General features: G+C 41.1%; 1 protein-coding gene across 1 annotated transcript in view; it reads left to right on the forward strand.

Moving 5' to 3' along the window:
• Positions 1-12957, forward strand: part of hecw1a (HECT, C2 and WW domain containing E3 ubiquitin protein ligase 1a) — a gene marked incomplete at both ends in the record, with an annotated part of 140341 nt that overhangs the window by 86938 nt on the left and 40446 nt on the right. The window contains 2 exons of the mRNA XM_079259525.1: positions 9792-9890; positions 11602-11755. Coding sequence (XP_079115651.1) covers positions 9792-9890; positions 11602-11755 — 253 coding nt within the window. The remainder of the gene's footprint in view (positions 1-9791; positions 9891-11601; positions 11756-12957) is intronic.

Consider the following 12957-nt stretch of genomic DNA (forward strand, 5'->3'; position numbering starts at 1 on the left):
AAAAACAAACTTGGAAAAAACAAAGAAAAAAAGATGTGTTTCAGTTTGTAGAATAAATGAAAACACAAGCACAGATAAACACAGAAAACACGCGGAGCTGAAAGTCTGGACCGTCATGAACACGAGTGCTGAACTAAGTGTAGCTACTGAACTATTTTGGTAACAGAATACTGGCTGATCTTGAGCACCGCCTGCGTCGTCAGATTGCTATACCTGATATGACGTCACACAACTGTTGAGCCACTGGTGTTTAACAGCAGTAATTAGCTGATTGACAGTGATGTCATGCGCTGTCTGATTTCACTCATCATTAAAAGCTTGCAGGCTGAGACTGTGTAAAATCTGAGTTTGAGCATAACTTTGTGAGAGAAAGCAAATACAGAGCAAAAGCTTCTGTGTGAAAGGGATGAATCGATGGGGCAGCAACATGTAGGTTATCTGATTTTGAAAGCGTTTTATAGTCTGTTATTGTTAGCCTGCTGCTATCATTTTTCTGAATAAAAATATTATTATAATTCAAAACCCACATTTTTACCACTGAATCAATAAATAATAATCTGCCATTCATTCTGAATCATTGTCTATGATCATAGTGTTTAATGTATGCAATTTATTCTCGTTTGCTTTAATCTTTATGAAGTGTCCTTGTGGGCTTTGAGAGGGACTTTTAAAAATATAATGTTGATGATTATGACTATGATTATTATTTGTTATTATTATTAGTAGTAGTAGTAGTAGTAGTAGTAGTAATGTGTATTGCCTTCTGGGAGGATTCACTGGTTTAATTATACAGTTTGTTACACTTAACCGATTGCCTCCATGTAGTTCATGGAGAAAAACTGCAAAGAAGGAATGTGAAAAGTATATCTCATTTTCAATCGCAATATTGGTGAAAAAAATACCCACCACATTTTTACCGCAAAGCGTTTAGCCATGGTGAATTGCAATACAATTCAGTAAAAGGTATAAAGGAACTGCATTAACAGAACTTACCTCCTCAGAAGCTGTCTCTCACAGTCTGTCAGTTCGGACTGGCTTCTATCAGTTCAAGTAGAACATCTTCCTCCACTGCTGTGTCAGATTCATTGAAAATCTGAAGTTCAGCTGCATCAGGAAGCCCAAACTTATTTTTGACTAAAAGAGGATCATAGCATGAAATCAGTTAAAGATAACTGTTTAAAACAGTGAAGACCAAGATTCTCATCTATGACTCTTTGTATTGTGATATTCTATTTTGGCCATTACCAACATCACAGTACCCAAAATAAAATACTTTTACAAGTTAAACATATCTGACAGACAGTTTCAGTACTTGTCTCTCAATGCAATGACAGATAAACTGGTCTCCATTTAAAGCACAGTTCCCAAAGTCAAAACACTTAACTTTAGGGCCAACAACTATGAGGCATTTCAAAATCCAGCTACCACAGAGGAACAGCCGAAGGTAAAATAAAGATGTTAATTTCTAGTGCCTTTCGGTATTTGGGAAGTAATGATTGGTAACCAGTCTTACAACAAGGGCCACAGTACTTTTGTGTGACTAAAGCTAATGATGCTAATACCAAAAGCTTTAGTAAAAATAATTTATTATGGCATCTATACACCATAAGCCTTTTTTTTTTCTTATTTCTTTTGAAAGCTACATATTTTGTTACACAAGATGGTTGCTCACCTTCACTGATGAAGTCCCAATAGGTGAAACCTGTCTGTAACCTGATGTACTTCTTCGCACTCTGGTATTTAACCTTCAGCAACATGACGACACCTAGGAACTGCAAAGTGGAAAATAATAGCTGTTACACTTCACAGCAGCAAGATGTTCACAAATGACAATAAAAGCCAAGCAAACAACAATACTTAGCATTTCTTCTTAAAGTTAAGGTTATATTTCTACACCAGTACTACTTCTATCCAGAGAAAAAGCTGTGTCTACAAAACTTAACAAGCTTACTTACTTATACTGTATGTTTATTGTTTAGTTTAAAATAATCATCCACCACTTTACAGTAACAGTCCTGTGCCTGCTGAGGGAGGGAAAATGAAATAACCCCAATTTAAAATTTCTATCTTCACACTATTTGCAGCTGAAGCCGACCTGATGTCTTTTCAATTCCCCTTTGCTCATTTCTAATGTCTGTCTTCTAAAACGCCATTGGCAGGCACTGTCCAGAAAAGAATCTATCCAGAAATTAATAACTATCTTAATTTGTCGTGGAAAAAAGAACACGGCAATAAATTACCTGACATATCGTTACCCTTCCCGTCCTAACGAAGCCCAGAAGTTAATCAGTTGAAAATAGTGTTGATGTTGGTAACGCGTTTAACAACGGGTGATAGACAAACATTACATGCAAACATACACGCAAACAACTCCTTACAATTGCTTAAAACAAACCAATGTAGACGTCTAAAAGTCAGTTCAACTTAAGACAGAATGTATCGTTAAATTCACCCTAATTTAAAAAGTTCAACCAACGACAGAACCATTCCTTGCTAGGAGCATACCAAACTAGTTAGCTTGACCGTGTAGGTGCAGAGTTTAATAATGTATGTCCTACATGAGTTACATCCAATATATTGTTGTCATATAACTATTGAGAGCCAGTAGAAGTTAATATGTAAACTTCTTACCGTTTTATAGCGTATTCCAAACCTCGACTTCTCACATCTCACATCGCCATGAGAGAAAAACCACCTTGAGAGACTGGATGTTGAACAAACACTGACACCGTGTAAGCGGGCAACTCTGTCACTTCGCACTGCCCCCAGAGCTGTTCCAACATGGCAGGGGCTGTTATCAACACCAAAATCAACACTTACTAACTCAATATATTTGTCACTGGAAAATGTAACACTTGTGTGCGGAGGAAACTCATTTCAGCCGCCTGCATACGAGATTTCGTTCTTCCGGTCACGACCAACAGCTCATGACCATAGGTGAGGGTAGGAACGTAGATCGACTGGTAAATCGAGAGCTTCGCCTTCTGGCTCAGTTCCTTCTTCACCACAACAGATCGGCGCAGAGTCCGCATTACTGCAGACGCCGCACCGATCCGTCTGTCGTCCTCACGCTCCATCCTTCCATCACTCAAACTTCCAACTTTATTTGTATAGCACTTTTCGTGCTTAAAAACAATAGTCAGGAGTATACTAGTGAACAAGACCCCGAGATATTTAAACTCCTCCACTTGAGGCAGGACCTGACTCCCGACCCGGAGAGGGCAATCCACCCTATTCCAGCTCAGGACCATGGTCTCAGATTTGGAGGTGGAGCCGCTTCACACTCAGGCGCAAATCGCTCAAGAGAGAGCTGGAGATCACGACCAGATGAAGCCAACAGGACCACGTCATCTGCAAAAAGCAGGGACCCAGCTTTTTTTTTTTTTTCCTTCCTGCTCTCGGAGAGGACGAATGCTTTTTCTCTCCCTCCCGTTCCCACTCTGACCTGCTGCTTCTGTGTATTGCCATCTATCTATCTGAGCCTCTTGCTGCATTTTCTTCCGAATTTAAATGGATCTGGTCAGCTGGTCTCTCACTGCAACTCATCAAATCTTTTTTTCCCCAAAGAATGGGTGAAGGGGAGTTTGCAGGTCCCGGCGGAATGCATGCTGCAGGAGACGTGATGATGGTCATGTGCCTGCTGCTTCTTTCTGTGGAGGATTTCTACACAATTGAATTTATGATAACTGGGTTTCTGCTTTTTGGCGTGTGCGGTTTCCTGGTGTCTCACAAATTTTGGATGATCTGTGATGAACTACGCCGAGCAACTTGCACTCGAACTCATGCATGACAGCACTGAACCGCGACTGGAGCTAGTTGTGGTTCTGGAGCCCATCCGTAAGTGGGAAACATCTTGGAGAAGCAGTTGCTCGGTTTTGGTGGAAACTGACCCCCGATTTGGCTGTTTCGGAGTCCGACAGAGACCACTAAGGACTCAAAGCTGAGCCAAACGAAGATCAACTTGACCCAAAACAAAGCTGTTATCTGGATCTGGCTCCCTGACTGGCCTTGGGCAGGCTGGTTATCACGTCTTCTGGACTGTAATGCTGTCTGATGCTCAGTCCCCCTCCTAACCCCCCTCCCTTTCTCATGCCTGTGGAACCTAAACTGAACTCAGCTCTCAAGGCCGCATTTACATCAGGTGGCACAGATGAACTGGGGAAAGTTCACAGATTCATTCACTGAACGCACACACTCACACACACTGTTACAGACACACTCTCCTATCTCTCACCGCCTTCTCCGGACCTCGCACCTCCCTCCACTCTCAGACGACAAGTTGGATGGGCGTGCTGCTTGGCCGCTGCGACCCCACTTGGCTGTCTGAAAGACCCCCCCCCCCCCCCCATATTGTGTGTTGTCTATTGTCTGAATTTGTGCTTATGCTTAGAGGTGTGCTTTTTTGTTGGATCTTTATCCTTCCCCCTTTAGGGGAAGTTTAGAGATACTTCTTTTTTTCAATACCCACCCATCCTTCCTCATGTCATCTTTTCCTCATTTATAAGGCAGCGCCGGTAAAAATTGCTGCAGGGCCTAAGTATCAGTTTCGTTCTCTAAACTTGTCAAATGTAAATGTCTGTATGTCTAACCTTGGACAAGCTAGCTTGAACCTTGAATTTCCCCTCGGGGATGAATAAAGTATCTTTGATTTGATTTGACCCAATCCTGAGGCCATCAAGTCGGATCCCCTCAACACCTCGGCTGTGCCTAGAAATTCTGTCCATATAAGTTATGAACAGAATCGGTGATAAAGGGCAGCCTTGGCGGAGTCCAACCCTCACTGGAAACGAATCCGACTTACTACCGGCAATGCGGACCAAGCTCTGACACCTGTCGTACAGGGACCGGACAGCTCGTACAATGGAGTCCGGTACCCCATACTCCCGGAGTACCCCCCACAGGAGCCCCCGGGGGACACGGTCGAACGCCTTCTCCAGGTCCACAAAGCACATGTAGACTGGTTGGGCAAACTCCCATGCTCCCTCCAGTACCCCAAAGAGGGTATAGAGCTGGTCCACTGTTCCGCGACCAGGACAAAAACCACACTGCTCCTCCTCAATCCGAGATTCGACTATCCGGCGGACCCTCCTCTCCAGGACCCCTGAATAGACCTTACCAGGGAGGCTGAGGAGTGTGATTCCCCTGTAATTGGAACACACCCTCCGGTCCCCCTTCTTTAAAAAAGGGGCAGAAGTAAGAAAGGAAGAAAACTCTCCTCATTAATTTCTTCATCTGAAAGACAAACATAAAACACAGACACTTTTTCAAAACAGATAACAGCTACAATAATGGAACCAATTGCATAAAGCTATTTGAATAAGAATGCATTTTCTGCAGCTGTTTTTTAACTTACATTACAAGAAACACTATATAAGCACCTAAATACAAGCCAAGCAGTTACACTGATTCTTAAAATGTCTTTTTACCTTGCTATGCAGGTTATCTGCTTGTCATGAAGATGAAAAATCATGTTCTTACCTTTAAAACTATAAGATCTGTCAGCTGCCACTGGGTCAGTTTGGTAACAAAGCTGTCCGTTGACGTACAACAATACCAGAAAAAAAAAAAATTAAGTAAAAGATTAAATTTGGCTTAGAAATAACTTGTAATATATATTTTTTTTAAACATGACTATAGAAGATATAGGAAATGGATCAACTTAGCATCAGTGGTAAAAAAAAAAAATAAAAAAAAAAATAAAAAAAGTAGGTTATTATGGGAAATGTGAAGTTATCCAACTTTTGCAATTAAGTTTAAAGAAATTGTTTGTCTATGTTAGATGTAAGGAAAGCTATGAAACTCTTAGGAATTAGGTTTTGTAGGATAACAAATAAAAAAAAACATTGGGCTATGATATATGATAGATTATAAATTCCATTGACAATTCAGCATGCCGAAAGTCTCATGAGCACATCAACCGAGGCCCCGATACGTCGTCTGGGCATGTTGAGCACCTCACAGGAATTTCAAGGTGCTGGGCTTGTCAAATTGCAGAATCAGAAATGCTCCAAACAGTGTGGGTTTTTGAGAGGAGGAGGAGGTTGTGGTAGCGGTTCTGCAAAAAAAAAGAATTATAAAAAAATTATAACAGATTGAGGGAAAGCATCACATTAGTATTAGCTTAGAGTAGATTACATTTAGTTGACATTTACTGACAGACATACAGGACGAATAACACACACACTCACAGCCATTCACACAGCACACACACACATTCACATAGAAGCATATAGTTAGGGTAAGATATTGCATTCATGTAGAGATTGTTTGTGAGGTTGAAAGAGATTGTGTGATGAGTGTGTCTGATCGTGAGAAATGTGTGTGTGAAGAAGACGGAAAAGGTCCACTCAAACCTCTTCCGACTTGCTAAGAGATATTTGCAATTACCAGCTACATCTGTACCATGCGAGTGGGTCTTCTCCAAAGCTGGAGAGGTGATTAGAGGTGCAGATTAAATTCCACTATTATTGAGAAGATTCTTTTTTTTTTATTAAGAGTTCATGACAAGTCAAAGTTGCAAAGTTGTTAGAAATCATTTTTATTCAGCTGTATGAAACCAGTAACATGATGATCATTGCAAAAGTACTTCTCATCTGTTTACATTGACAACAAACTTTATAGCAAATGCTACTGTGACTATAGATTTTTTTGTTAAATACAAAATAGATCTTATCTTCACTAATATCACATAACAGCCCCAATTTATCATTTCTATGGATGTGTGATAGACAACAGGGAGACAATACCTAGATGACACATAGTTTTTGTAATTTAGTCAAATGAGATAGCGACGATAGATGTTGGGAACCATGTCTATGCTTTCCCTCTGATGCATTACATACTCCAGTCAACAGATGGAGCTCTTTGACCATATGAAATGTTTTGACACAATCTGTCAATTTCAGGCAGTTGTGTCAGATTTCACTTGATGTTTCATGACGCCTCCCTTTCACCATCCCTACCTAACCCTGCTTTAAATGTCTCCACAACTTTATCTCTGACCTGACCTGTCTTGGACTTTGTCAGGTCAGAGATAAACATTCTCTAAAACATTGAACATTCTCTTTACAAATCTCTGAGGCATCACAGAACAGCTGTATTTGTACTGATATTAGATTAGACACAGATGTACTCTATTTAGTCATTAGGCCAACATTCAGTCATTCAGCAGTCATCAGGCAACTTCTAAAGGCAACTGGTTGCACTCAGAGAAAAGAGGGCTGAATACTTTTGCACACTTCACCTTTCAGTTTTTTATTTCTGTAAAAAAAAAAAAATAAATAAAATCATGTGTAATTTCCATTGTACATCCCAATTGTATGACAATGACATTGAATCTTAATTTTACGTAAACAGCTACACCAACTGGGGTGCACGGTGGCATTATGGAAGCACTGTGGCCTCATTGACCTTTCTGTGTGGAGTTTGCATGTTCTCCCCGTGTACATGTGGGTTCTCTCCAGGTACTCCAGCTTCCTCCCACCATCCAGACATGAATGTTGGGCTAATTGGTCATTCTAAATTGCCCGTAGAAGTAAGTGTGAGCGTGAGTGGTTGTTTGTCTCTGTGTGACCCTGCGATGGAGTGGCGAGCATACCAGGGTGTCCCCTGCCTTTTGCCCTAGGACTGCTGGGATAGGCTCCATCTTCCCCACGACCCTGAATTGGTTAGAAAATGAATGAATGAGCTACATCACCTCTTTTTTTTTTTTTTTTGTTTCTCTGTGTGATATTGTCCCTATCTATGTAAATTATGAATGGATTTAGCTAGTCAAGTTTCAGAAATGATAACAATATACGCACCTGTAGATTTCACCCAAGTATGACCATGCCAATCTTTGGTGGTTAATTGCGCACATTGAGATAAACATATTTGAAACCAGACAATTATTTGAAATCAGAAGGTATGTGGGAATGTTGACAATCAGTGACAGGATTTGGTTGTACATTTCCAGACAAAAGTAAAAGTAAAATAATCAACATTTGCTGTTTCACATTTATTTGTGATTAAGAACTTTCAAAATTTGTCGAAGCCAAGCAGAGACCTCCATTTTATAAACAAATGAAATAATTAATGCTGAACAAAAATACTTTGTAATTTATGTAGGTTTTTGGGCAAATGTGGTAACAAATTCATGTACCGATCCAACCAAACTGGCAATTGTTCAAGTTTTGAAAAAGCTATAAAGCAACTTGTAACAATTTCTTTTCAAATCAAAATGCTCCACTACAACTTGTCCAGGAGCAATTGCATAATTTGTCAAACAGGCCACAAAAACACTGAATGACATATAAAAAAAAAGTTATTAAATTCTTTTTAAAAGTTTATATAATCTTTAAAAGCAACCAAACAGGATAACCCCCAGCTGCAGCCTGGAGAAAGGGGTAAGGATGGATATTGGGCGGTGTTGGACATCCAATAGGCATGGTTGGATGTCAAATGGGCGTGGGTTTAGAGTTAGGGTTAATCCAATCAAAATGTTTAGGGGACCCAATATCCTGCCCCACCTCATTCTCCAGGCTGCAGCCAAGACCCTCTCACCAAACACAGACAGACACTGAACAATGGACATCTTGGACTTTTTTTTTTTTTTTATTACCATGAGTCACTTCATCATAGTCATCATCATAAAAATAAGTTTTCAATCTTCTTAAAGGCTTTAGTTTGCAAGATCCACCATTTTGGTCCTGTATAGCGTATCTCAAATTCAGCGTTAACCAGTTCTTGAACCCATCAGACACAAGATGGCAAATAATCGCATGCACATGTTCTTTTTTTCTATTCTTTTCTTATCCATCAAGTAAAAGAAAAAGAGTCTGAACATAAATAACACATCAGACAATGAAATTGGAACATCTTACCATTGGATGGGAAATATGAGCCGATTGTGAATCAGATGCAGCAACACATCTGTAAATAGTTGGAACAGGAAGCTGGAAAAGTAACTGGTATAAATAAGAAACAACTGATGGAACATTTGATGACTATTTAGGTGAATAAGGTCAGTAACATGAATGTATATAAAAAGGAGCCTTTCATAGAGGCTCAAATGGAAAGATAGACAGAGCATCACCGATCTGAGATAAACTGTCTAAACATTTAGAAATATGTTCCTCAGACTTTGAAGATCCTCCATCTACAATATAGAATGTCATCAGAAAATTCTGAATCAGAAGAAAATTCTGTATTCATGGGACAAGATGGGTGCTGGTTGATCTTCTTCAATAAAAGCAGACATGATTCTCTACTGGAAACCAGTGCATGGACTGTAGGAAGACTTCCAGAAATCACTGTCTGGGAACACAGTTCACCCTAAAATTCACGAGTACAGGCAAAGAGGAAGCCAGAAACGCTGCTGTCTTCTCTGGACAAAGCTCATTTAAAATGGTCTGAAAATTTAAAATTCTTTGTCAACATGGACGTTGGAAAACATGTTGACAAAGAAAACATGGACGTTGTGTCCTGTATACTAAAGAGGAAAGGGAGCAGTTGAAGAGGCTTATTCCCATTATTGATCAAATTCGATCTGACTTTATATGTGTAGCTAAAAGCTCCAGATTCACGTGGAGGAAAATCTGAACAATTAAAAGTGGACATAAAATTTAACTGCATTGAGAGTCATTTACATGCTTCTTTGGCAACCTGGACATTTACTGCTACATTCTAAATTAGCTTATATAGATTCCACACTTTATGCATGCTATAATCTTATCCTCGTCAGGCAGCTGTTATCTGTTGGATATCCCCATCCTCGTGGTAATTTATCCCAAACTGTCTCTGGTGTCCTGTAGGGTCAGGCTTCTCCCTTCCTGTTGGCCATCTTCCAGCTCTGCAACCCAGCCATGATCTTAACCATTTTCCTGCAGCCACTGATCAAGCCTTGCCTCTAAGTAAGAGCCAACGCTTCCCTGTCTTACTATGGAGTATCACCCTAACACATTGACATGTGTGTGTGTGAGAATGCTACCCTGTTTTTGTGCTTTTTGATAATTTTTTATCTCCCATGTGCTTGCAGTCATTGTCCTGGTCATCCTCCAGTATCCTCCTGTAGATTTAAACATGCAGGATCACAGTATCCACAACTCTGTTGCTCTCAGCACTGAATGCTTTGATTACCTGCAGGTGGTTAGTGATTCCAGCCTGACGGATCAAACTGCACTTTTATATTACATCGCCATTGCAACTTATACTAAAAATGTGTCACTTCTGTTATAACATGATTACAACAGTGGATATCGTAGTGTTGTACAGCTGTTCTTCTGTCCTACAAATAAGTTAAAACTAAAGAAAGAAGTCCACAAACTTTTAAATCTGACTGCTATTTTTTTTTTGTTAAATTAGGTTTACATTTAAGAAGTTGAGAAAGGACCAATAAGATTACAAAAGAGAAATATTTACATACATGCACACATACACACGCACAAACGCACAAACCTATTGGGACTTAGGGGTCTCCAGTCCATATTCTGCACAGATGTTTCTGTACACTATGCCAGCTACTTGGTTTTGGAGTTTTATATATTCTTTGCCTGACAGTATCTTGCACCCTGCTGTGAGGTGCTGGATTGTTTCAGTGCTTTCTTTGTGCAGTCTGCATCTGGAATCTTGCCTGGTATGGTAGATCTGAGCCTCGATGATCCTGGTACTTAAGGCTTGCTCCTGTGCTGCCATAATTAGTCTCTTTTTGCTGTCTTTCAGTCCAGCCCTCTGTAGCCATTGACAGGACTTGTTCATGTAGGCCGCATAAGCAATTCTTTGTTCTTCTTTATTCGATTAAAATTTCAGTCTCAAGGAATACAAATTAAGACTGCAAAAAACAACGATACATATAAAAACATAAAAACATCATAAGGCTAATCTAAAAAGGCACGTGATTATTTGGCCAAATCTAATTATCAAACCTTATCAGCAAGCAACTCGTGTATAAAAAAAACAAAACAAAAGCAAACAAACATGAAACCTGGAAAAATAAACAGTATTTTTCATGACAACAACCCCATAAAACACAATAAAACCTTTATATAACTCATCCTTCACATTATTTATAGATCAGTCTGTCTGGAACATCTAATGCAGGGGCTTTTCCTCCCATGAAGGTTTCTCCATTTCATTTTACTCTAGGTTCTGGAGTCTGAGACATTCACTAAGTGCGTCATCCCTTGCAGCCCTCGCTGATGTATTCATAGTGCTTGGATGTTGCATTTTGGAAAGTGGCCCTGATACTTACGATATCTCGGCCTCCATTTTTGCACTTGGCGTATTGTCGCTGGACAATGGACTTGGGGTGGAACCCTCCATGGATGGTGTACAGCTTCCATGATTTCACATCTGCAGTCTGAACTTTGTACTTTGGTCAGCTTATTATCCCAGCAGGGTATCTGATTATTGGTAGCGCATAGCAATGACAGATCTTGTTCTTGCCATTCTGCTGACTTGTAAAACCATGTAAAAACCACATTGTTCTCCAATGTAAATGTAGCCTGAAGGGTTTGGTTGTATGGTATCAGAGTCATTCCTACTTCTTCTGCGGATAAATGGCTGCTTACCTCAGTATCTGGGTTGTCTCTAAAGGACTGTTTTTGGGACTGTCCTTCACCACAGACTGGGAGGCCCGCGTCGACAGCCATGGCAGAGTTTTCTATGTGGATCATATCAACCGGACCACAACCTGGGAGCGGCCAAGCCACGGTAGCATGTGTGGCCATGGAATCCCCCACTCAGGTTCTACTCAGCAGATGGAACAGCTAAACCGAAGGTCAGTTAAAACAGAAATGCAGCTTTAATTTCTCTTTATCTTTTACAGCTTTGAAAATGTGTAAATGTTATGAAATTACCCTAGATAATTAAGTCACATACAACAAACAACCACAATTTCAAAATTGGGATGCTGTAAATGTAAAACATCGATAGATAAATAGATAACACTGGCACATGTATCTGTATGGGTGCCACTTCACACTGTGAACAGACCACCAGGTGCTCACAGCCCTGCTGGCCACAACCGGATCAAGCCCCGATGCCTGTATCGATGGTCCTACAGGCTGCAGGCGTATAACTTTACCACTCAGTTTATGGCTGGCAGGAAGAATGTTGTAGCAAACCTACTATCCAGGGCCACAACCAGCTATGCAGTGGGTGCCGCTGAGGACCCACTGCGTAGCTGGTTGTGAGCCAGAACTGGTTCTCATGCTGCACACTCTGCTCCAAGCAACCTTTTTGCTGCAGAAGCTCTGTGCTGCATCCGCACAGGACCCTATTTTTATGCAACTCTGTACCTTTATTCATGAGGGCTGGCCCACAAGAGTCCCTGCAAAGATGGCACCTTTCAATTGGTTTAGAGATTACCTCTCAAGTTAGAATGATGTCTTTGTGGCAAGGGGACGTGTGGCACAGTCGTCGCCATTACCTTGAGAGCACGTCCTGGCAATGGCACATGAAGGTCACCTAGGTGTGGTCAGGGTCAAGCTACGGTGCAGAGGTCTGGTCTCGTGGCTGGGCTTCGACAAGGACATAGAAACATTGGTGAAAGATTCTTCAGCTTGTCTGACAAGTGGTAAGACAGGTCCACCACCGACCCCTCCCTTACAGCTCCTGCGTTGGCCACCACAACCCTGGACTCACAACCAGATTGACATCTATGGTGAACTTTGCAGCACTCACACATCAACGCTTCTTCTTGGGGATGTAGGATCTCCACTCTAAGTGGGCAGAAGTGCTGTCAGCCGGCACCATTACCACCAGGGTGGTAAGTGAGTTCCTCTCTTCCCGCTTTGAACGTTGGGGTGTGCTGGACATTATCACCTCCGACAATGGGCCCCAGTTTGCCTTGGCTGACTTTGCCACCTTCGTGGAAGGACAGGGCATCAAAATATATAGAACTGCCTTGGATCCACAGGCCAATGGCGGCGCAGAGCGGTTCAACCAGACCCTCAAGAATGGACTTAGGGCACATCTAGT

The sequence above is a fragment of the Telmatherina bonti genome (genome assembly GCF_933228915.1).
Source record: "Telmatherina bonti genome assembly, chromosome: 20".
Lineage (NCBI taxonomy): Eukaryota > Metazoa > Chordata > Actinopteri > Atheriniformes > Telmatherinidae > Telmatherina > Telmatherina bonti.